The 24351-nt window shown below is 47.7% G+C and overlaps 1 protein-coding gene across 1 annotated transcript; it reads left to right on the top strand.

Moving 5' to 3' along the window:
• Window positions 1–66: 66 nt before the first annotated feature.
• LOC310746087 (zinc finger protein 398-like) lies at window positions 67–23674 on the top strand. The gene is made up of 7 exons (XM_083579798.1): window positions 67–360; window positions 7383–7784; window positions 11159–11285; window positions 13050–13169; window positions 15619–15729; window positions 18720–18839; window positions 21900–23674. Exons 1-7 carry the CDS (start codon window positions 337–339, stop codon window positions 22628–22630), a joined length of 1635 nt encoding a protein of 544 aa, XP_083435924.1. The 5' UTR covers window positions 67–336; the 3' UTR covers window positions 22631–23674.
• The last annotated feature ends 677 nt before the right edge of the window (window positions 23675–24351 follow it).

The following is a 24351-nucleotide window of genomic DNA, read 5'->3' as shown; positions in this document are numbered from 1 at the left end:
ACGTAGGAAGGATAGATCGTGGGGCGGTGCGGGAGAGAAAAAAGCGGGCGATCGGTGGCGGCTCCGCCTCGGCCCTGCAGGGGGCGCGCTTCCCGGCCAGGCCCCCGTTGCGAGTGTTGCTTTTTTCCTCGCCCCCCCCCCAAACCAAATCGCTACAATTGCGCCTTGTATGTTTCCCTCGGATGTGAGCAGCCCAGCCGCGCGCCCGCCTCCTCCTCCGATCCTCCGATCCTCGGGCTGCCCCCATCCCGGGACCCCCCCAGCCCGGCCCGGCCCGGCCCTGGAGCCCCGATCCGGCCCTTCTCCCGCCCAGAGCCCCCCCAGCAGCCCAGGGCCATGGCCGAATGGGCCCCTGCCCAGGTGAGCCGGGAGAAGGGGGGGGGCGGGCGAAGATGGAGGGGAGGGGGGGCATGATCCGGATCGAGAAGTTGATTCGGAGTCCGGAGATGGTTGGGGACCCCCCCCCCGCTGTGGATGCATGGGGGGGTGTTAGGCCTCTTTGCTGCCTGGGATGGGGGGGGGGTCGGTGGGGTGGGATGGGAAAGACGGCCTCCCTTCCCAGTAGTTTTGCTGGGAGTGTTAAAAGGGGGGGGGGAATGTCCTGGGGGAGGAGATCGATTAGGAGATCTCTTGTGGGGGGGGGCGGGAGAGGAGAGGATCTCTTTGATTTTCCTTGGGAGAGGAGAATGCGTGGGGGGGGGGAGGAAAGAGGGGCTGATCTGGATTGGGGGAGGGGGTTCCCAGAGGGGGGGCAGGGATGGTATGAATGGGGCTGGAAGGAGGTGTGCTTGTGGGGGGGGATAATGTGAGGGGAAAGGTCCCATTGCAAAACCTGGAGGTGTGGGGCAGCCCTCCCTTCCCAGGGGATCCAACTTGAATAACAATATGGGGGGGCCAGGTAAGCTCTGCCCCACATCATCGATCACCCCCCCCCATTTGAACGGCCATGCCAATTCAACTTTGCAAAGGGGGGCCTGGACCCTTCAAATATTTTACCGGACCTAGGAGTTGGGTTCCTGTGCTGCCTGTTTCGTTTTTCCTGGAGGGGCCCAACTCCTTCAGGGCCCCCCCCTGGCTTCTCATGGTTTTTTGGGGGGGCACAGATATCTGGGGGGGAGAAGAGTCTGCATTTTGGAGGGGCGACCACACACCCCCAGAGGCTCGCCCATCCTCTCGGATGCAGCCATGCTATTTTTGCACCAGCCTATTTCTGCAACTTTGGGGGACCTCTGAGAAGATGCTCAGTTTGCTTTTGAGAAAAGGGGGGTAGGGAGTGATCTCTCCCCCACCACCAGTAATGAGATTATTTTTTCTCCCCGTAATGAATAGCTGACCCCTTCCTTGCAGTGACACAGCACTCGGGTTGCACAGTTATTTATTAATTATTGCTATTAATTTGTTGCATTCATATCCAAGGAGTTTGAGGTGGTTCTCCCCCAGTCTTCGTTTACCCCCCCCCCCCACAACAACCCTGTGAGGTAGGTTTTGGCGGAGAGGCAGTGATTGGCCCAAGGTCGCTTCACGACCCAGCGGAGACTTGAACCCAAGTCCTACTCAGCCGCTCTAACCACTACACCGCACTGCCGCTCAGCTCTCTCTAGCAACTTGGGTAAACTTGGTAGGAACGGCTTGATTCCCCTCCTGCATTCACGCCTGGCAAGGGACCCCGACCTCTTGCCTTTGACTACAACTCCCATCATCCAAAGCTAGCAGAACCAGCGGTCAAGGATGATGGGAATTGTAGTCTCAAAAAATGGTAGTCCTCCGTGATTTAAAAAATACCTTTAAAGTAAGAGAAAGGGGTGTGGGGAACACAGTTAAGCATCCTTTAAAATATCATTTTTAAATAATCAGTTGCCAGGAAAGTGTTGCCCAAAATTGGGTCTCCAGCTGTAGCTGGACTACAACTCCCATCGTCCCTAGCTAGCAGGATTAGTGGTCAGGAATGATGGGCATTGTAGTCCCAAAACAGCTGGAGACCCAAGTTTGGGAAAATGACTTAGTGCAAGAGCAGTCTCCAGAGTGCTAATTTGAGTGTTGCATACAAATACATACACACAACAAAAATGCCTTTAGCTTAACCAAATCCCCAAATTCTTCTACTCTAACATTAACCCACAAACAGCCCCCCAGGTGGACCTTTGGGTCACATCCGCACCAGGAATTTAATGCACATTAATAGTAATAATAATAAAATACTACAGTGGTAACTCGGGTTAAGTACTTAATTCATTCTGGAGGTCTGTACTTAACCTGAAACGGTTCTTAACCTGAAGCACCACTTTAGCTAATGGGGTCTCCTGCTGCTGCTGCCGGAGCACGATTTCTGTTCTCATCCTGAAGCAAAGTACTTAACCTGAAGCACTATTTCTGGGTTAGCGGAGTCTGTAACCTGAAGCGTATGTAACCCGAGGTACCACTGTAATAGTAATTTATTTGTACCCCACTCATCTTGCTGGGTTTCCCCAGCCACTCTGGGAGGCTCCCGACAGAATAATAAAAACACAATAAAACATCAAACATTAGAAACTTCCCTAAACAGGGCTGCCTTCAGATGTCTTCTAAAAGTCAGATACAGTAGTGGTTTATTTCCTTGACATCTGATGGGAGGGTGTTCCACAGGGTGGGTGCCACCACCAAGAAGGCCCTCTGCCTGGTTCCCTGTAACCTCACTTCTTGCAGTGAGGGAACTGCCAGAAGGCCCTCGGAGCTGGACCTCAGTGTCCGGGCAGAACAATGAGGGTGGAGACTCTCCTTCAGATATACTGGGCTGAGGCCATTTAGGGCTTTCAAGGTCAGCACCAATACTTTGAATCGTGCTCGGAAACGTACTGGGAGCCAGTGTAGATCTTTCAAGACCGGTGTTATATGGTCTCGGCAGCCGCTCCCAGTCACCAGTCTAGCTGCCGCATTTGAAACATTTGGTTCCCCCCTGTATTATCCTGGGAACTGCAGTTTTTTTAAAAGGGTGCATGGAATTGCAGCTCTGTCGGGGAGCCAACTACAGTTCCCAAGGTTCTTGGAAGGCGTGGAACGTAAATGAAAATTATGGTGTCGGTCTGGCCAACCATTAAAATGGTTTTTTTGCTTCTTGGTGTCTGTGGCAGGGAGAAGGTGGCGCCCGTTTTTTCAGGCTAGGGCTGCTGGGAGTTGTAGTCCAACGACATCTGGAGCAGGCGTAGGCAAACTCCGGCCCTCCAGATGTTTTGGAACTACAATTCCCATCATCCCTAGCTTGCAGGACCAGTGGTCAGGGATGATGGGAATTGTAGTCCCAAAACATCTGGAGGGCCGGAGTTTGCCTATGCAAAACATCTGGAGGGTGACTGGCCGACAGAGGGTTTTCTCAGCCATCTTTCAGGGCAAAGCCCTCGTTACAGAAAAGCACCCTAAAATATGTCATATTTCAGCAAATACAGACCCAGCTCAGGGTGCTCAACTTGGTGTTCAAAGCCCTAAATGACTTTAAAATAATGAATTATTATTATTATTATTATTATTAGACCCCCAGATGCTATAGACCCTCTTGGCTGCCAAGATTGGCAGAGGGGACTCTCTGCCACCAGAGGCTTAGGCTGGCAGCCCGGAGACGATTGCCTTCTCTAGGGCAGCCCCTGTTTTTTATATTGACATTTAATTGGATGAATTTCATTTATAAAGAAAGAAAGTGATGAAAGAAAGAGTTCAATAAGTGCGGAAAAGAAAGGTGCAGTGTAATGCAATTAGTATAATCAGTTACATTTCCATACTAAGTGATATTAGTATCTTAATACACATACGGCTATTAATAAACCTGCTACATTCTGTATAAACTCGTTCCAAACATCAATATATTTGTCAAAAACAAAGTGCGTCTATAAGCAATCCATTCATAAGCTGCAGGTGTTGTCGCGTTGTCAATCCATTGATTAAAAGGAGTCGCACCTGCATTCTTCCAGTCCATCGGTATCAGTCTCTTAGCCTAGAATCCATTTCCGTTGTCGGCTTCCATAAAATAGCTATATAATTCAAAATCATATTCTCCTCTGAAAATGTTCACTTTTTCCATACGGTCATGTTTATATAGCCTAGAGCTTCTCCCAAAACTTAGTAAATATAGAGATGCTGGATTGAACTCATGTGGTCTCTAGCTGTTATGATAAAAAGAACTGGGATAAATATTGTTTAAGTTATAAAATTTAAAAAGTTGATTGGAAAATAAGGTGTTAGTTAAAAGGAATGTTAAGAGATTAGGATTTGCTGGATTAACAATTTGAACTAGAAAACAAGAAGGGGAGGTATGAGGAAGTCAAAGAAACATGTTATTGAAAATTGATATTGAAATTGATTTGTTTTTAATATTTTTTTCTTTTTCTTTTTTGTCTGTATAAAATTGAAAACTCGAATAAATATTTATATAAAAAAAACTTAGTAAATATAGAACACTGTAAAAACATACGTTTCAAAGAGGCATTTTCCTTGCATCTCCAGCAAAAAAGCCATTTTTCGCTAGTCCTTTTTTATATAAACGTAAAGGAGTCCAATAAATTCTGAGTGTTATTTTCTGTTGTGTAAGTCTTAATTTAAGATGCATTGATGCTTTTGGCCCCAAGGCTGAAACACTTTCCCCTAAGTTGCAGAACTCCTTCCCCACCAGAGTTTCCTGTGAATATTGAACTTTTTACCGTGGTAAATATACCTGAAGGGTATATTTTTAGGACTCACTGTGTTTTTGTGATTGTAAGTTATTTTAAAGTGCTTTTACTATCATGTTTAATATTGCAACCTGCTCTGGGACCTTGAGAGTGAAGGGCAGGTGAATAATAATAATAATATTAATAATAATCCAATGTTCGAAACATCAGTCTAAAAGTGGCGTACCACTCTGGCATGGCAAGAGAGAATGGCAAGTGTGGCAAGAAGATTGAAGGATGATCAGAAGTAAGCCCTGCTGCACTGAGTTCAGTGATATTTACTCCCAAATAACTCACTACAGCCTTGAAGTCTAAACCAGGCATAGGCAAACTCCGGCCCTCCAGATGTTTGGGACTACAATTCCCATCATCCCTAGCTAACAGGACCAGTGGTCAGGGATGATGGGAATTGTAGTCCCAGACATCTGGAGGGCCGGAGTTTGCTTCTGCCTGGTCCAAACCAACTTAAACTTGCTTCAGACCGGCATCACTATCAATCCTTTAAATGTGAGTAAGTAAATAAAAATGCCCTGAAATTAAAAAATAAATAAATAAATAAGTTACAGCCCCAGCAATTCGTATTAGCTCTAAGCGATTGATGAAAAATCCTCTACAAATTAAACCAATTAATATTTTCAGCCCTATCTGGTTGTGATAATGTTTGGAATGTTTCAGTGACGTAGGTTAATTCTGTTTTGTGTATGTGGTGCTAAGAATACTGCAATTCTCCACCCAAGTGACTAATAGAAAGATGAATTCTGCAAGCAGTATAATTTACGCAAATCAAACACAAGATGCACACAGACTTATCAATTTGTTTTCTTGCATTTATATCCCAGCTTTCTTCCATCATGGGAGCCAAGACATCTTACCTTGTAATTTTTTTCTCCAGCTTTGGATTTTGCGAAGGTCAAACAGTTTTTGATACCCCATCCTATTCCTGCACCTTACAAAGGTTTACCAAGCATTAGGTAAACCTAATTTGAACCCTTATACAGAGTTCGACCATTGCTTCATCTGGAATAAACCTGAAACCTTCAATATGCAAATCATATACCATACCAGTGAGCTATGACCCTTCCCCCTAATCTGCCACACACTTACAATCCTACCTTGTAACAATGAGGTCTAGAAACTTTATTTTTTGTCTGGTGAAATGAAACTTGGGGTTCTGAGAACGCTGTGTGCAAGTACCAGATTCTGTACTGACTTGGTGAGTCTCCCTCCGCAAATTTAGACATTACAGGAGCACCTGTTTAGAAAATGGGTGCTGGGTCTTGAGCTTCATTTTCCTCTTCCCTCATTTGTCCCTCACTCCTTGTGTGTCGTGTTTTTTGAATATTGCAAGCCTTCGGCCAGAGACTGTCATTTTTTTTTAATGGATTGCATGCCAGCTGCTCTGGGAGCCTTTTTTGGGCGAAGGTAAAGGTAAAGGGACCCCTGACCGTTAGGTCCAGTTGCGGACAACTCTGGGGTTGTGGCACTCATCTTGCTTTAACTGGCCGAGGGAGCCGGTGTACAGCTTCCGGGTCATGTGGCCAGCATGACTAAGCCGCTTCTGGCGAACCAGAGCAGCGCACGGAAACGCTGTTTACCTTCCTGCTGGAGTGGTACCTATTTATCTACTTGCACTGGCATACTTTCAAACTGCTAGGTTGGCAGGAGCAGGGACCAAACAACGGGAGCTCACGCCATTGTGGGGATTTGAACTGCCGACCTTCTGATCAGCAAGCCCTAGGCTCTGTGGTTTAACCCACAGCACCACCCGCGTCCCTTTTGGGTGAAGAGTGGGGTGCAAATGCTCCAAAGTAATAAAACGGAAGCAGTAAGAGATGGGTTTGTCTGGTGGGGAGGCGCTCGCCGGCTTTGCTGACCGCTTGGGTCTTCTCAGAGAGCCAGTGTGGTGTAGTGGTTAAGAGCGGTAGTCTCGTAATCTGGGGAACCGGGTTCGCGTCTCCGCTCCTCCACATGCAGCTGCTGGGTGACCTTGGGCCAGTCACACTTCTCTGAAGACTCTCAGCCCCACTCACCTCACAGAGTGTTTGTTGTGGGGGAGGAAGGGAAAGGAGAATGTTAACCACTTTGAGACTCCTGAAGGGGAGTGATAAAGCAGAATATCAAATCCAAACTGTTATGTACTGAAGTTCTCACCCTGGGCCAGCAGGGGGATACTGTAGATAGTTATGCAAATGAAGGATCGAAAGTGACGTTAAGTGATTGGATAGTTTGTATGCAAATGAAGGATCGAAAGTGACGTTCAGTGATTGGATAGTTTTAGAAAATGGCAACAGTTACCGTATTTTTTGCTTTATAAGACTCACTTTTTCTCTCCTAAAAAGTAAGGGGAAATGCGTGTGTGTCTTATGGAGAGAATGCAGGCTGCGCAGCTATCCCAGAAGCCAGAACAGCAAGAGGGATTGCTGCTTTCACTGCACAGCGATCCCTCTTGTTGTTCTGGCTTCTGAGATTCAGAATATTTTTTTTCTTGTTTTCCTCCTCCAAAAACTAGGTGCGTCTTGTGGTCCGGTGCGTCTTATAGAGCGAAAAATACGGTATATTGTTCTGGAGCTCTATATAAGCAGGCTGGGTGAACCCTTCAGTTCAGTTCTGTTCCAGCTTACAAATAAAGAGCTGCTTTGGAAGAATCGCTGTGTCGTCTGATATGTTCGCCCACAACTTAACACAAACTCTTCTTCCTCTTCTCTCCAGATCCAGGAATGGAACGTGGAGGCTCAGCATCTGATGCCCCTCCAGCCCCCCCTGGTCCCCGAGCTGAGCCACATGCGGGAAGCCCAGCTGCACACGGCGGAGGCGTCCCTGTGGAGCGTGGTGGCCACGGTCCAGGCCATGGAGAGGAAGATAGACCTGCTGGCCACCCGCCTGCTCAGCCTGGAGGGCAGGTCTGGGACAGCCGAGAAGAAGTTGCTGGACTGCGAGAAGACGGCCATGGAGTTTGGGAACCAGCTGGAGAGCAAGTGGGCCGTGCTGGGGACCCTCATCCAGGAGTACGGGCTGCTTCAGAGGAGGCTGGAGAACGTGGAGAACCTGCTGAAGAACCGCAACTTCTGGGTCCTGAGGCTCCCCCCGGGGGCTAAGGGAGAAATCCCCAAGGTATATGTTTGCCACCCTTTGTATGGAAAAAGCGGGTCAAAGTCTTGGCACTTTGGGGTGCTTTTTCTTTTGCGCATTTTTCGTGTGCTCCCCGTGACCCTGTGGACTGGAAGATAAGGCCCAAATATTTGAAAGCTCTGACCTGTTCGATTGGCTGATTATCCATACACCAACTGGGGGCCTATATTTTCTTGAGAAAACCATAACTTTGGTTTTCTGATAATTTATGATACCATATTTTTCGCCCTATAGGACGCACTTTTTCCCCTCCAGAAATGAAGGGGAAATGTGTGTGCGTCCTATGGGGCGAATGCAGGCTTTCGCTGAAGCCTGGAGAGTGAGAGGGGAGAGCCCCAGCGCCAGCCCCACAAGGTTGGGGGACAGAGGGAGGCGGAACACCGCCATCCCGCTGTGTCCCGAAGTGGTTTGGAGGCTGACGGCGGGGAGACCCCGCCGCCAGCCCCGCAAGCTCCGGGGACAGTGGGGAGGCGCAGCGCGTCTTCCCGCTGTCCCCGGACCTGGTCTGAAGGCGGGCTGCGGGGAGAAGAGCGCTTCTCCCTGCTGCCAGCACCACAAGCGCCTGGGGGGGAAATAAAATTTTTTTCCTTTATTTCCCCCCAAAAAAACTTGATGCGTCCTATGGGCCGGTGCGTCCTATGGAGCGAAAAATACGACCAGGTGTTCTCTCTGGCAATACACTGAGAATTCTCTTATCAATCTTTTTAGGCCTATTTTTGTTTGGGATAAGAGGACGGCATCATCTGCATATAATAGTACAGAGATTGGTTTTGAGGCCAGTTTAAAGGTAAAGGTAAAGGGACCCCTGACCATTAGGTCCAGTCGTGGCCGACTCTGGGGTTGCGGCGCTCTTCTCGCTTTATTGGCTGGTGTACAGCTTCCGGGTCATGTGGCCAGCATGACTAAGCCGCTTCTGGCGAACCAGAGCAGTGCACAGAAACGCCGTTTACCTTCCCACCGGAGCGGTACTTATTTATCTACTTGCACTTTGACGTGCTTTCGAACTGCTAGGTTGGCAGGAGCAGGGACCGAGCAATGGGAGCTCACCCCGTCGCGGGGATTCAAACCACCAACCTTCTGATCGGCAAGCCCTACGCTCTGTGGTTTAATCCACAGCACCACCCGCGTCCCATGAGGCCAGTTTAGGAGTGTGGCATTCTGAAGATGTTAAGCACTGGACCATGTCGTTTGTGTATAGGTTAAAGAGTGCCGGGGCTAAAATGCATCCTTTCTTGACTCCCTTTATGGCTGGGAAAGATCCTGTAAGTTGGCCATTTGTAGAGCAACGCACTTTCAGCACAGTTAAAGGCAGTTAATCAGATATAATAATATTTTGTCTTATGCTTGAGGTGCTTAATTTGGCCCATAGTCTTACTCGTGAGATTGAATCAAAAGCAGCTTTCAAATCTGTGCAAGCAGCATGAAGCACACCAGAAGATTGCTTGGCCGTACTTATCTATGAGGTGGGCTAGGACGAAGCAATGGTCTATAGTAGATCTTTCTTGCCTGAATCCTGCTTGCACTTCTGCAAGGAGAGCCTCAACATCAATCCAATTGATCAATTTATTGTGGAGGTGTTTTGCATATAATTTACTAACTAGGCAAGAGGCTGATAGGTCTGTAGCTGGCTGGATCCGATGTAGTCCCTTTTTTGAATATTGGGAAGATTACCGCAATGGCCCAGCTGTTGGGGAGTAAACCAGAAGAATCAATGTGAGAGAATACTGCCGCAAGCAGAGGTGCTCACCGAACCCTCCAAAGTCTGGGGAATCCAAATCGGGCCGCTCGTTTGTTCGTTTGTTTTTAAGAAATATTTATTAAAATTTTACAAAAACAAGTATACAAAAACACATAATAAAGGAAACAAAAAGATAAGAATAAACACACAGAAAAAATAAAAAAATTAAAAACAATTATTTTTCATAACTTAAAACTCATTTGCTTGTTTCTTTGACTTCCTCACACCTCCCCTTCTTGTATTCCCGTTTAAATAATCAAATCAGCAAATCCTTACCCTCTTTCATTTATCTTATCTCTATAACTTAACATTTTATAACTCAGTATTTTCATCCATTATCAATTCATTTTTGCATATTCTTATTAACTTTGTTGCTAATACCACTTATTTCCAATCCAACATCATTTTAATTATGTTTTTACCTATTTATACCCTTTTTCCATATTCTTAAAGCATTACAGCTGGAAACCACTTAATTTCTATCCAACATCATTCTAACATTCATTAATTTTACAGCAAATCGGGCCGCTCGTTTGAGCCAGCCGACTCGTGCCAGAGCACTGGAGTAAAAACGAAAGGGACATTCTGGGATCCCATCGGAAGCCGAGACGGCTTCTGCAATTCCAAGATGTCCTGCTTAAATTGGGATGGTTGAGCTGCAGGGTTCGGTTGCTTTGAGTGTGGTACTGACAGGGCCTTGCAGAGCCAGGCAGAGGCCCAGGCCAGGTAGATAATGTGCCCCCCCCTTTTTTTTACCCTGGGGATAACTGAAATCTTATAAATAAGTAAGTATATAACATAATTTTTTTATAATGTATTATAATTTTAAATACATTTTACAATAAAGACATTATTCATTTTAAAATGTATTATACAACTTTTAATAGTTCAATCGTGTATTTAAAAATCTATTTTTAAGTAGACAACTCTGACTATTATTTATAATTAAATTATAATGATAATTAAAACTTCTCCGTCTTCTTATTCCACTCTTAAAAAAGATGTGTGCTTGTGAGAAAGCCACTATTGCTCGTAAGCCACGATTTCTTTAAAAAAAATGGTTTCCACCAAATTTTATCCTCATTCAGCTATATGTACACCTCAGGTGTAAGTAATATTCCTGGCCTAGTCAAGAAAATTTTAAACAAATGCCCACATCTTCATCAATTTTTCATCATTAAAAAAAAAAAAAGCGATAAGAAAGCCAACACACTTACGTGTGGTTTTAATTTTTGGCAGACGAGATTTCAAACAAAAACTCGCCAACTTTTTAACAGCGGGAAAAACATGGTCCACCATCACGTTCGCGGCGCGCTGGCTGCTGGAGCCTTGTTCGCCTCCACCCACCCGGCGCCCGTTCCGCGCTCCTCTGCGGAGCCGATCGCAGGCCCCGCTCCGGACACCGAGGACTCAACACGCCAATCACAATCTACTGGTCGATCCCTGCAAGGTTTTGGTAGATCGCGGTCGATCGCTGGCCCCCTTCTGGCTGTATCCAACAGGCCCTCCTTATGTTCCTGTGGCTGAGTCAGGATTTGAACCCGGGTCTCCCGCAGGTCCTAGCACTCTAACCGCAACACTTCATTGTCTCTGTAATAATAATTACAATAATTTGCAGATGCCGGTGACGTTTGTCGACATTGCCGTGTATTTCTCCGCCGAAGAGTGGAAGAACTTGGCCGAGTGGCAGAAGGACCTGTACAACAATCTCGTGAAGGAGAACTACGAGTCTTTGCTCAGCCTAGGTATGGAAACAGCCGTCCCCCTTGAGTTGTATTTAGAGGGTTCGAAGCTTTTCACGTGCATAGTCCTCGCGACAACCCCATGAGGGAGGTCGGTATTCGTTATCCTGCCATACGACCTGTGAGATTTCCTGAACGGATTGAGACTTGCCTGTTGGGTTTGTGGGGAGAAGCAAGATTCAGAAAGCAGACTTCGAAGAACACAGCATTTAGCCACCGTTCTGGACGCTAATTTCAATTTTAGCCAGGTTCTAGCCAAGCATCTCCCCCCCCCCCAATTTTTTTATTCATTTTATAACACAAATAAACAGCACAAACAGGAAAACAAACAATAGAAACAGATTCTTGTCTTGTCCTTATTTTTTCTAAACATTGTTAGGTGGGCTTCCCCAAGTCCCCCCATCTGATTTTCATTTTACTTCATCTTTAGCAGTTCACATATATCATAATTTCTAACCATGTTTTTTTTAATCACACTTACTTTAACCATAAAAATCTTCACATTTTATCACTTGCAAATAATACTATTTTAAAATACACTATCTTCTACTTCTAACCCTACAGCCTAAATCCACTTCCAAAGCTATTCTAAGATCTAAATATTAACATATTTTTTTCAAATATTCCTTAAACTTCTTCCAAACTTCTTCCACCGTCTCTTCTCTCTGGTCTCGGAGTCTCCCGGTCAGTTCGGCAAGTTCCATATAGTCCATCATCTTCATCTGCCATTCTTCGATAGCTGGTAAATCTTGTTTCTTCCAGTTCTTCGCTAGCAATATTCTCGCAGCTGTTGTGGCATACAGAGAGGGAGATCTTTTCTCCAACCTAACATTATGAACTTCCAACACATTGTTTCCCAAACTTGGGTCTCCAGCTGTTTTCGGACTACAGTTCCCATCATCCCTGACCACCGGTCTTACTAGCTGGAGATGATGGGAGTTGTAGTCCAAAACCAGCTGGAGACCAAGTTTGGGAAACGCTGTTCTATCATGTCACCCCTTACCTTTCCTCTAAACTAAAAAGTCCCAGTGCTGCAACCTTTTTTCGTAACATCTGGAAAGCTCGAGGTTGTGGGATTGTTCGGGATCTGTAAGGAGAAATCATGGAGCGATGAAGGATGACTTGTGTTCGCTGGGGAGGGGGAAGAGATCTAGCTAAAAATCATCTTTCTCCTTCAAAGTCTTTATCTTCTCTTCTCCATGCCTTCTCCAGGAGGAGATATTTTTGGTTTCGGGGGGACATTTTTTGGTAACATCTTTATTGAAAGTTCAAACATATGTGTACCAAAAATGGTGAGATGCAAGGAGAAACAGAACCCATGCAGAAGGAAAAAGAAAACCCCAAACTGTATATTTTACAAGGTTGTTACAGTATTTCACCAGATCTCAACCTATTACAGTATTTGTAAGAATGGATTCCAAATATCATTGAATTTGCCAATGGCAAGTCTGTGTTTATATGCAAGTTGTTCATATGTTGCGAGTTTGTATAAGTCTCCAATCCAATCGTAGAAGGGAGCCACATTTTTATTTTTCCAATTCATCAGTATCCGTCTTTTTGCCGTGGTCAGGAGAGTCCACTCGTATCGTCCTTTTGTAAGGTTCCATGTGCTGGGTATATAATTCAGGAGGGTGTTTTGCACTGTAAATGTGAGGTTGTTCCTTACAGTTCTGTTGACGGTTTCGGTTACCTTCTGCCAAAAGTCTTTCAATATAGGACAACGAAAAAAACATATGTTTTAGAGAAGCATTGTCCCTATTTCTCCAGGAGCAGATGTTAACATTTCCAAACCGGAGGCTCATCCCAGGATTGAACGCGGCGCAGAGCCATGTATTCCAGAACAGCAGAGCACAAAGGAGAGGGAGATATCTACGGATCCTTGCACAGGTGAGGAAAGCAATTTGGAAGAAATTGGGTGTGCAAGGAGGGGGAAAAGGTAAAGGGACCCCTGACTGTTAGGTCCAGTCGTGACCAACTCTGGGGTTGCGGCACTCATCTCACTTTATTGGCCGAGGGAGCCGGCGTACAGCTTCTGGGTAGCCAGCATGACTAAGCCGCTTCTGGCGAACCAGAGCAGCGCGCGGAAACGCCGTTTACCTTCCCGCCGGAGTGGTACCTATTTATCTACTTGCACTTTGACATGCTTTCGAACTGCTAGGTTGGCAGGAGCAGGGACCGAGCAATGGGAGCTCACCCCGTCACGGGGATTCGAACCGCTGACCTTCTGATTGGCAAGTCCTAGTCTGTGGTTTAGACCACAGCGCCACCCGCGTCCCACTCTCCTTACAGAGCTACAATTCCCAGATTAGTTTAAAATGTAGGCTCTCTCTTTCTCCCCCCTCCCCCGGGGAACTCTGGGAATTGTAGCTCCGTGAGGGAATCAGGGGTCTCTTAACAACTTGAAGCACCATTGACAAACTACAGTTCCCGGGATTTTTTGCAGAAAGCCAGAACTTCAAAGTACAGCGCAGATGGGGCCTAATTCTTTTTGCGTCTTTACTTAGCTACCAGCTTTTGAAATGGTTTAAAATAGTCCTGCATACTGACTGCCTTTCTCTTAGTACAGTTCTACCTCTTTGGAAGCCGAATGGAATCCGTTCCGGAAGTCCGTTCGACTTCCAAATCGTTCGGAAACCAAGGCATGGCTTCCGATTGGCCGCAGGAAGCTCCTGCAGCCAATCGGAAGCCGCGGAACCCGTGTCGGACGTTTGGGTTCCAAAGAAAGTTCACAAACCGGAACACTCCTTTCTGGGTTTGCAGCGTTCGGGAGCCAAAATGTTCAACTTGCAAGGAGTTCAGCTTCCGAGGTACGACTATATACCCGTCAGGAATTTCCAAACCAATTAGAAACGGATTTCATATTGATTAGCTGCATAGATCAGAATAATGGGTCCCATAATTCTCTTCTGGTCTTCCGTCTCGACAGCCCCACTCAAAACTCCAGCGACCGAGAGTCATAAATAATATTTGCACACGGGCAACACTCCATGCTGTCCAAATGGGCTGTATAACCTCTCAATTATCAAAAATCTTCCCCCTCTCCTTCCAGCTCTATTGTCAGAATAGCAGCTTTGAGATCCAAGCACGGAAGGAGCAATTTGTTGGTTCTTCAAAAAGAAAAGGGAAAATTGCTCTTCTGCTGGTGTCCCCAGCTGCGGGCACAATAGCACAATAGCACTTCATGTTTTGGGGGGACGGGACGGGCGGGTGTGGGGGACTCCCTGGTCCTGAATGGGGTAACTGTGCCCCTGAAGGACCAGGTGCGCAGCCTGGGAGTCATTCTGGACTCACAGCTGTCCATGGAGGCGCAGGTCAATTCTGTGTCCAGGGCAGCTACCAGCTCCATCTGGTACGCAGGCTGAGACCCTTCCTGCCCGCGGACTGCCTTGCCAGAGCGGTGCATGCTCTAGTTATCTCCCGCTTGGACTACTGCAACGCGCTCTACGTGGGGCTACATTTGAAGGTGACCCAGAAACTGCAATTAATCCAGAATGCGGCAGCTAGACTGGTGACTGGGAGTGGCCACCAGGACCACATAACACTGGTTCTGAGAGATCTGCATTGGCTCCCAGTACGTTTCCGAGCACAATTCAAAGTGTTGGTGCTGACCTTGAAAGCCCTAAACGGCCTCGGTCCTGTATACCTGAAGGAGCGTCTCCACCCCCATCGTTCAGCCCGGACACTGAGGTCCAGCGCCGAGGGCCTTCTGGCGGTTCCCTCATTGCGAGGTTACAGGGAACCAGACAAGAGGGCCTTCTCGGTAGCGGCGCCCACCCTGTGGAACGCCCTCCCTTCAGATGTGAAGGAAATAAGCATCTATCCTATTTTTAAAAGACATCTGAAGGCAGCCCTGTTCAGGGAAGTTTTTAATATTTAATGCTGTACTGTTTTTAACACTTGATTGGGAGCCGCCCAGAGTGGCTGGGGAGACTCAGCCAGATGGGCGGGGTATAAATAATATATTATTATTATTATTATTATTATTATTATTATTATTATTATTCATATAGTGGCGAGAGTGGTCACCTTTTCCCTCCCTTCAGAAGGGAGCAACCACTGCCTTCTTATAGAACCATAGAATTATGGCGTTAAACGGGACCTCCAGGGGTCATCCAGCCCAACCCGCTGCGATGGAGTTCAGGAATCACGACTAAAGAATCTCTGGCACATGGCCATGCAACCTCTGCTTAAAAAAAACCTCCTTATGTTTACCATATGTGGAATTTTAGGTTAGGTTTTCTGCACCTGAAATTTGGAGAAGGTGGAGAGGGATCTCGCTTGGGTCGGCAAGCCTGTTAAAGAATTTCTTCCTCTGTCCTTTCCCTCCTTTTTACAGAACCCTTGATTTGCACGCCGGACGTCCTGAGCCGCATCAAGCAAGAGGAGTCTTTTGCAGGGGGAGGCCAGTTCACAGAGGAAAGAGGGATGCCAACAGATCCGTGTTCAGGTGATTTGCCTGGAAGGGGACCGAGGGTCATCTAGTCCAACCCCCTGCAATTGTTATAATAAATAATGATATTTTTTTATTTATACCCCGCCCTTCCCGGTTCAGAAAACTGGGCTCAGGGCGGCTAACAACACATTTAATACACTTAATCGATGCAATAAAAACCAGCTTAAAATACAGTATAAAACGTGACTGACAATAAATTCAGAATTCAAAAATCAATTTAGGGGGGGAAGTCCATCCCATAAACATTAGATGATCACCAGGGCTAGCTGGCTAAATTAGTCCTCTTTGGGCCAGCGAGGAGACCAGGGGAGATTAGCTGTGGGATCACAGAGCAGGTGAACTTCATAAAAGGGAAGCGGGAGGGAAGGAAGGGGAATAAGAGATCAGGCTAAGTTCAAATTGAAAGCCAGGCAGAATAGCTCTGTCTTACAGGCCCTGCAGAAGGAGGTTAAATCCTGAAGGGCCCTGGTCTCATGGGACAGAGCATTCCACCAAGTCGGAGCCATCACTGAAAAGGCCCTGGCCCTGGTGGAGGATATTCTGACTTCCTTTGGGCCTGGGACCTCTAAACTATGGTTATTCATGGACATTAAGGTCCTCTGCGGGGCAGACCAGGAGAGGCGGTCCCGTAAATACGAGGGCCCTAAGCCACAAAGGGCTTTAAAGGTCAAAACCAGCACCTTAAACCTGACCCGATACTCCACCGGGAGCCAGTGCAACTGGTAAAGCACTGGTAAGTAATATTATTAGTGGTAAATATTATTATTATTAAATTTACCTATATCCGCTCTATACCTGGGGGTCTCCGGGTGGTTCACAGACTAAAATCAAGATATAAAACCACAAAATACGTAATAAAATTAAAAACCACAACCCCCCAAAACCACATTTTAAAAGGGCATAGGAGGTAAATTTGATCAACCAAAGGCCTGGTTAAAAAGGTACGTTTTTGCCTAGCGCCTAAAGATGTATAATGAAGGCACCAGGCAAACCTGGGGAGAGCATCCCACAGACAGGGAGCCACTGCAGAAAAGGCCCTGTTCTCGTGTTGCCACCCTCCAAAACTCTCGAGGAAGAGGCACACGAAGGAGGGCCTCAGAAGATGATCTCAGGGTCCGGGTAGGTTCATCTGGAAAGAGAGGTTGTGGTCCTGAGGAATTGCAGCTAAAGAATCCCTGAGAAATGGCCGCCCAACCCCAGTTGAGAAACCTCCAATGATTCATCTTCCAAGGAAATCTGTTCCGCCGCTGGCTGAACAGCTCATAGCCTCCCAAAGTTCACCCTAACGTTTAGTCAGAAACTTCTTCCTTGTCATTTGAACCAAACAGGTGCCCTCCAGATGTTTTGGACGGTCACTCTCACCAACTGCTTGGGTGCTGATGGGAGTTGTACTTCAAAACATCTGGCGGGGACCAGGTTGGGGGAAGCGCCTGCTCTGTAGGACTTCCATTGTCATCTTGTTTTTTGAGACTCACTTTTTAGTAGAATATGTGGAGGACTCCCAGGTCCTGAATGGGGTAACTGCGCCCCTGAAGGACCAGGTGTGCAGCCTGGGAGTCATTTTGGACTCACAGCTGTTCATAGAGGCGCAAGTTAATTCTGTGTCCAGGGCGGCTGTCTACCAGCTCCATCTAGTACGCAGGATGAGACCCTCCCTGCCCTCAGACTGTCTTGTCAGAGTGGTGCATGCTCCGGTTATCTCCCGCTTGGACTACTGCCATGCGCTCTACGTGGGGCTACCTTTGAAGGTGACCCAGAAACTGTAATAAATCCAGAATGCAGCAGCTAGACTGGTGACTGGGAGCGGCCGCCGAGACCATATAACACCCATCTTGAAAGACCTACATTGGCTCCCAGTACATTTCTAAGAGCTATTCAAAGTGTTGGTGCTGACCTTTAAAGCCCTAAAAGCCCTTGGTCCAGTAGACCTGAAGGAGCGTCTCCACCCCCATCGTTCTGCCCGGACACTGAGGTCCAGCGCCGAGGGCCTTCTGGCGGTTCCCTCCCTGTGAGAAGCCAAGTTACAGGGAACCAGGCAGAGGGTCTTCTCGGTGGTGGCACCTGCCCTGTGGAATGCCCTCCCACCAGATGTCAGGAAGATAAACCACTAACCGACTTTTAGAAGACATCTGAAAGGCAGCCCTGTTTAGGGAAGCTTTTAATGTTTAATAGGTTATTGTATTTTAGTGTTCTGTTGGAAGCTGCCCAGAGTGGCTGGGGAAACCCAGCCAGATGGGCTGGGTATAAATAAATTATTATTATTATTATTATTATTATTATTATTGCTGAGTGGAGATTTGAACCCTGGTCTTTAGTGGCACCCGCCCTGTGGAACACCCTCCCACCAGATGTCAAAGAGAAAAACAACTACCAGACTTTTAGAAGACATCTGTCTTTTAATTTTTTTTAAAAGATATTTATTAAGGTTTTACAAAAACATAAGTTTACAAAATAGAAAAAGTCACATAGAAAGAAAAAGATACAAAAAAGAAGACATAGAAAAATACATAAAAGAGAAAAAAAGAATAAAAATACAAAATACAAAAAACAAAAAAAAGACACCTGAAGGCAGACCTGTTTAGGGAAGCTTTTAATGTTTAATAGGTTATTGTATTTTAATATTCTGTTGGAAGCCACCCAGAGTGGCTGGGGAAACCCAGCCAGATGGGTGGGGTATAAATAATAAATTGTTGTTGTTGTTGTTGTTGTTTGAGACTCGCTTTTTAGTAGAATAGGCCGACCTGTGCCAGATGTTTTAGACAGCAACTCCCAGTCGTGCTGGGTGGGCTAATGGGAGTTGTAGTCAGAACAGCTGAAGCTGGGCACCTGGTTGGGGAAGGCCAGAACAGGTCAACCTTTTTGATGGACAGGCTTTGACCTCTGCTCCGCCAGGGTTTGTGTGGCCATTGCTGAGGTTCTTGTTTGCCTGACCGACACGAGGGCTGCCTTCTTCTGAACTGTTTGGTTTGGTTCTCTTCACAAAGGTGCTGAAGGCCTCATGTCCGCCCATGACTTCTTGTCGTGGATTAAGCAAGAGGAGGAGCCATGCGTCAGGGAACACTGGGAGTCGGCAGAGAGAGACATCCTTACGGCCCCCGGCACAGGTGAGCAGCCTGTAGGATGGGGATGTCTGCTTCAGTTCCTACATTCACCCATATACCGTATTTTTCGCTCTATAGGACGCACTTTTCCCCCTCCAAAAAGGAAGGGGAAATGCGTGTGCCTCCTATGGAGCGAATGCAGGATCATTGGCTTCGCGGCGACGTGCCTGACCTGGAAGCCGGAGCTTCTCCAGCTTCGCTGAAGGGGCGCTGAGCCTTCTCCCTCTTCGCACAGCGCCCCTTGAGCGATGCGCCTGTCCTGGAAGCCGGAGGAGGAACAGAAGGGACTCCTTCTGTTCCTCCTCCTCGGGCGTCGCTGCGAAGCGGGAGGAGGAACAGAAGGGTCCCTTTCTGTTCCCTCTCCAGCTTCGCTAAAGGGGCAGCGCCCCTTCAGCGACGCGAGTGTCCTGGCTTCTGCCTTAGCCGTGCGCAGCCTCTTCGGGTAGTGGGAGCCTTCATCCTGCTGCCCTGAAGAGGCTTGGCGCGGTTACCCCAGAAGCCAGAACAGCCACACGGTATCCCAGAAGCCAGATCCCTCTTGCTGTTCTGGCTTCTGGGATTCAGAATAATTTTTTCTTGTTTTCCTCCTCCCAAAACTAGGTGCGCCCTATGGTCCGGTGCGCCCCATGGAGCGAAAAATACAGTAGCTGCAATCCCTGCCTCCCAGGAACATAATCATGGCAAGGGGGAGACTTATCACGACTCCATCCTATCAGCCAGGGAAGAAGCAGCTGCTTCATTGCTTGCTTTCGAGCCCCATGTAGCGGGTTGGGCTAGATGACCCTTGACCCTTTCCACTGTGTGATTCTAAGTCTCTTTCCTCTTCACTCCCCATTCCTTTTTCCTTTTGTGTCGTGTCCACGAGATTGTGAACCTTCAAGCAGGAACTGTCTCTGTACATCACTTAGAAACCTTTAGATGCTTTGTAAGCATTCTAGGATAATGCTGGGCTTCCAAACAGTTTGGATATGTGGGTACATTTGGGTTTCTGAGAAAGTGCTCCATCAAGAACTGTCATCAGCCAACTGTCTATCTAGTCCCTCTTCTTCCAGATCGGCCGACCGCTTAAAAAAATGGTGTGTGTGCCTATTTATTTTATTCTGCTTAAATCTCTTAAGTGTTTTACAGTGGTACCTTGTTTCTCAAACTTAATCCGTTCCGGAAGTCCGTTCCAAAACCAAAGCATTCCAAAACCAAGGCGCACTTTCCCATAGAAAGTAATGCAAAATAGATTAATCTGTTCCAGGCTTTTAAAAACAACCCCTAAAATGACTTTTACTCTCTAACGAGACCATTGATCCATAAAATGAAAGCAATAACCAATGTACTGTACTATAAAATAAATAAGCAGCATCGTAGATGATAAAAATTAATTAATTTATTTTTTATTAGCTGCACTGATGATAGTCATTGCTTGGATGGGGGGGGCTTTTATCCATTTCGGCCGTCACACAATCAATCCATCAGTAGCTGAACTGGGTTCCACACAGTCACGAAAACAAATTAGCCGAAAAAGCCTCAAAAACAAAAACGCAAAATAAATAGCAAAAACAAAAGTGCCAAACTTAATCTGCTCCGGAGGTCCGTTTGACTTCTGAAATGTTCGAAAACCAAGGCGCAGCTTCTGATTGGTGCAGGCGCCACAGAAACAATAGCCAACAGCTGTATTGGACGTTCGGCTTCCGAAAAACGTTTGGAAACGTTCCGAAAAACGTTTGAAAACCAGACCACTTCCGGGTTTTTGGCATTTGGGAACCAAGGCGTTTGAGAACCAAGGTACCACTTCCAAGGGAGCTGAGCAAAAGTTGGACCCAGCGGCATTAAACCTGAGCCCTGAAAAGCCCATAGAGCAGGAGGAGGAAGTGGGAAAGAGTGCCCTTCTGTCTACTTCCTCCTTCTGTTCTGTATCCTTCTCAAAAACAAAAGGGTATCTGCCCTCACTGCCTCTTGATAAGGAGACATGGGAGGTGTTGTGAAAGCCATGGGGGGAGATCTCAGGGGTTCCATTGTGCCCGCGGGCACCCTATTGGTGACCCCTGAGCTGTGCCCTTTCGGCTAAACTCTCCCAGTCTCTCTACCGAATAAACCCCCTGTGGAAGTGACTTCCTTTGCCGCCCCCTGTGGCTGGGATGAATAACTGCGGCCCATTCTTTTGGGCTTTGAAATACAGTGGTACCTCTGGATGTGAACGGGATCTGCTCCGGAGCCCCGTTCGCATCCTGAAGCGAACGCAACCCACATCTGCATGTCATTTTGAGCGTCTGCACATGCGCGAGCGGCGAAACCCGGAAGTAACGTGCTCTGTTACTTCCAGGTTGCCGCGGAGCACAACCTGAAAATATTCTTCCCAAAGCTACTTCAAACCGAGGAATACTGTAATAATAAAAAATGATCAAAAAAATAAATAACTGCGGTCCATTTCCCCTCTGCAGTTCCAGTGTAGTGTAGTGGTTAAGAGCGGTAGACTCATAATCTGGGGAACCGGATTCGCGTCTCCGCTCCTCCACATGCAGCTGCTGGGTGACCTTGGGCTAGTCACACTTCTTTGAAGTCTCTCAGCCCCACTCACCCCACAGAGTGTTTGTTGTGGGGGAGGAAGGGAAAGGAGAATGTTAGCCGCTTTGAGACTCCTTAAAGGTAAAGGGACCCCTGACCATTAGGTCCAGTTGCGACCGACTCTGGGGTTGCGGCGCTCATCTCGCTTTATTGGCCGAGGGAGCCGGCATACAGCTTCCAGGTCATGTGGCCAGCATGACTAAGCCGCTTTAACAGGCGAACCAGGGCAGCAAATGGAAACACCGTTTACCTTCCCGCTGGAGTGGTACCTATTTATCTACTTGCACTTTGACGTGCTTTCGAACTGCCAGGTTGGCAGGAGCAGGGACTGAGCAATGGGAGCTCACCCCGTCGTGGGGATTCAAACCACTGAACTTCTGATCGGCAAGTCCTAGGCTCTGTGGTTTAACCCACAGCACCATCTGCATCCCATTTGAAACGCCTTAGGGTAGTGATAAAGCGGGATATCAAATCCAAACTCTTCTTCTTCTTCTCTCTTCCTCCCAGCTGGCGACGCAATGGCTGTCAAAGCCGAGACCCAGCGCTCGTGCCCGGAAGAACCGGCGCGGACCAGGGATTCCGTGTTCCACGGGGAAGCCCCCGTATCTGCCGGGGCGGTGGCGGCATCGGCGGCGATGGAATCCTACGTGGGCCCGGGCGGCCCAGTCGCGCCGCCCCTGAGCCCCGCCAGGAGCCGACCGGGTAAATCCATTGAGTTAGAGAGCGAGTTGCAAGGCCTCTTTGCCCCACAGCCGCCGGCCGAGCGCCCCCACGGCTGCAGCGAGTGCGGGAAGATGTTTGGGGTGAAGAAGAGCCTCAAGGTTCACCAGAGAAGCCACCACAGCCAGGAGCGGCCGTACGAGTGCGCCGAGTGCCGCAAGAGCTTCAACTGCCACTCGGGTCTGGTGCGGCACCAGATGACGCATCGCGGGGAGCGGCCCTACAAGTGTGAGGAGTGCGGCAAGTGCTACAGCCGCAAGGAGCACCTGCAGAACCACCAGCGGCTTCACACGGGCGAGAGGCCTTTCCAGTGCCCGGTCTGCGGCAAACGGTTCATCCGCAAGCAGAACCTGCTAAAGCACCAGCGCATCCACACAGGGGAGAGGCCCTACCAGTGCGCCGAGTGTGGGAGGAGCTTCCGCTACAAGGAGTCCCTCAAGGACCACCTGAGGACTCACAGCGCCGAGCCCCCTGCCCAGAGGCTGCTGCCCTCCCTGGGCGGGGAGCCACTCCCGTAAGGCCCTGTGAGGGAAGAAGGAGAAACAGCTTTCTCCATAGCTGTCAATGTTTCCCTTTTTTAAAGGCAAATTCCTTTCTTCCGAATAGGATTCCTCGCAAGAAAAGGGGAACGTTGACAGCTGTGGCTCTCTCTTGCACTCCTTCTCCCCACACAAAAAAACTCCTCCCATCAGCCTCCTTCCCCTCCAGTGCCTCCCGATTCTGCCCGGCGCGGGGGGCATAGCCGCCGCAAAGACCGCTGGACGGTGGGCGTGAAACGAGGCCACCTTGGTTCTGCAAATGCCACGGGGCAGCCGCACCTCGTTCCCCAATTGCGCACCACTTTGCTCCTGAATCGGCCTTTGCGGAACAAAAACGAGCGGAACCCGCAAGGGACACGGCCGGCGCCGTCTCCCACAGGCTGGAACCGCTAGACTTCCCGGAGACGGACGCTGAGGATCTGACGGTTTTGCTTGGGGATGTTTCTAGTCCTCGTGGAGGAGGGGGGTTGCAGGAGCATGGCGGCAGCGTGCGCATGTGTGTTCTAAAGGCTCAGAAACCAAATTCCAATCCCCACACCCAGCTCACTACATGTCTCAAATGGGTTTTTTCCCCCCCTCGCACATCCGGAAGGAATGATTGCAATTTTAGCAGGACGTTAACCCTGAGCAGAAGCCCCCGGAACGGACCCTTTTTGGCTAAAACGCGGCTTCTCGTACGTACGAATAAGGACGTTTGCGTCTCCCTCGTCTCTTGGGTGGCCAGTTTGCGTTGCTCCTCTGCGGGACTTGTTTGAGCCTCTGCTTTTCTTTTCTCTTCTCCCCTCAGGGCCTGCTTCTGTTCACAGTCTCCGAACAGTTTCACTGCTAAGCACCTTTCCCAGGTCTCACCCCCCCAAACCCCAACCCCCAAGTCCTGCATTCCCCCCCCCACCGCAAGTATATTTATTCGTTCTCGTCCCTCTTTCCTCCCATGCCGTTGCTTTTATTTTTAAAAAAGAAATTCCTTTTATCTCATGACAACGCAGTCCAACTCTGTTTTTAAAAATAAACATTAAAAAAAGAATTATTTCCGGGTGTTGTTTTGTATCGAAGGTGCAATGCAAATAAAGACAAAATAGAAAGGGTTTGTGGAAGCAAAGGAAGCTGCTATGGTTGCAGTTTTTATTCATAGGATCATAGAACTATAGGAGAGGGACTCAGGGGTCATCTAGTCCAACCCCCTGCAGTTTGGAACATGTTTTGGTCTCAGAGGTCCTCTGATTTTCATGGTTGTATAGGATTGGGTGGTTGGCTTTTCCCATACTTGAGTTTAGGGCCTCTTGCGTGTTTTTTAAAGATGCACAGCTAGGATTGAAATTGAAATGCTTTATTGTCACTTGTACAACTTGTATACAGTGAGATTATATTATTACATTACATTACATTACATTACATTACATTACCTTATACAGGATGATTCTGTATAACCAAACATCTAAAAAATGAACACATTTATTATATTATGTTATATTCTATTATATTATCAATCAATCTTTATTACGGTCCAGAGACCCAACAAATCATTACAAATCAATACACAATTCATACAGCCTACCTCCAGGTTAATCAAGCATTTTGTTTAGAATATGGGGCTCATTTGTTCTTGCAAACACCGATAAAAACTTGCCACTGCTAACGTTCTAGCATTTGTCCGGTCTTCCAGTAGGAACCTGACATAGCCTCTGATTTTCCTGGGAAAG

This window comes from Podarcis filfolensis (assembly GCF_964270895.1).
Source record: "Podarcis filfolensis genome assembly, chromosome: 12".
NCBI classification, from domain to species: Eukaryota; Metazoa; Chordata; class Lepidosauria; order Squamata; family Lacertidae; genus Podarcis; species Podarcis filfolensis.
The sequence above is the reverse complement of the archived record's forward strand: the minus strand, read 5'-3'. Positions and strand labels throughout refer to the sequence as shown.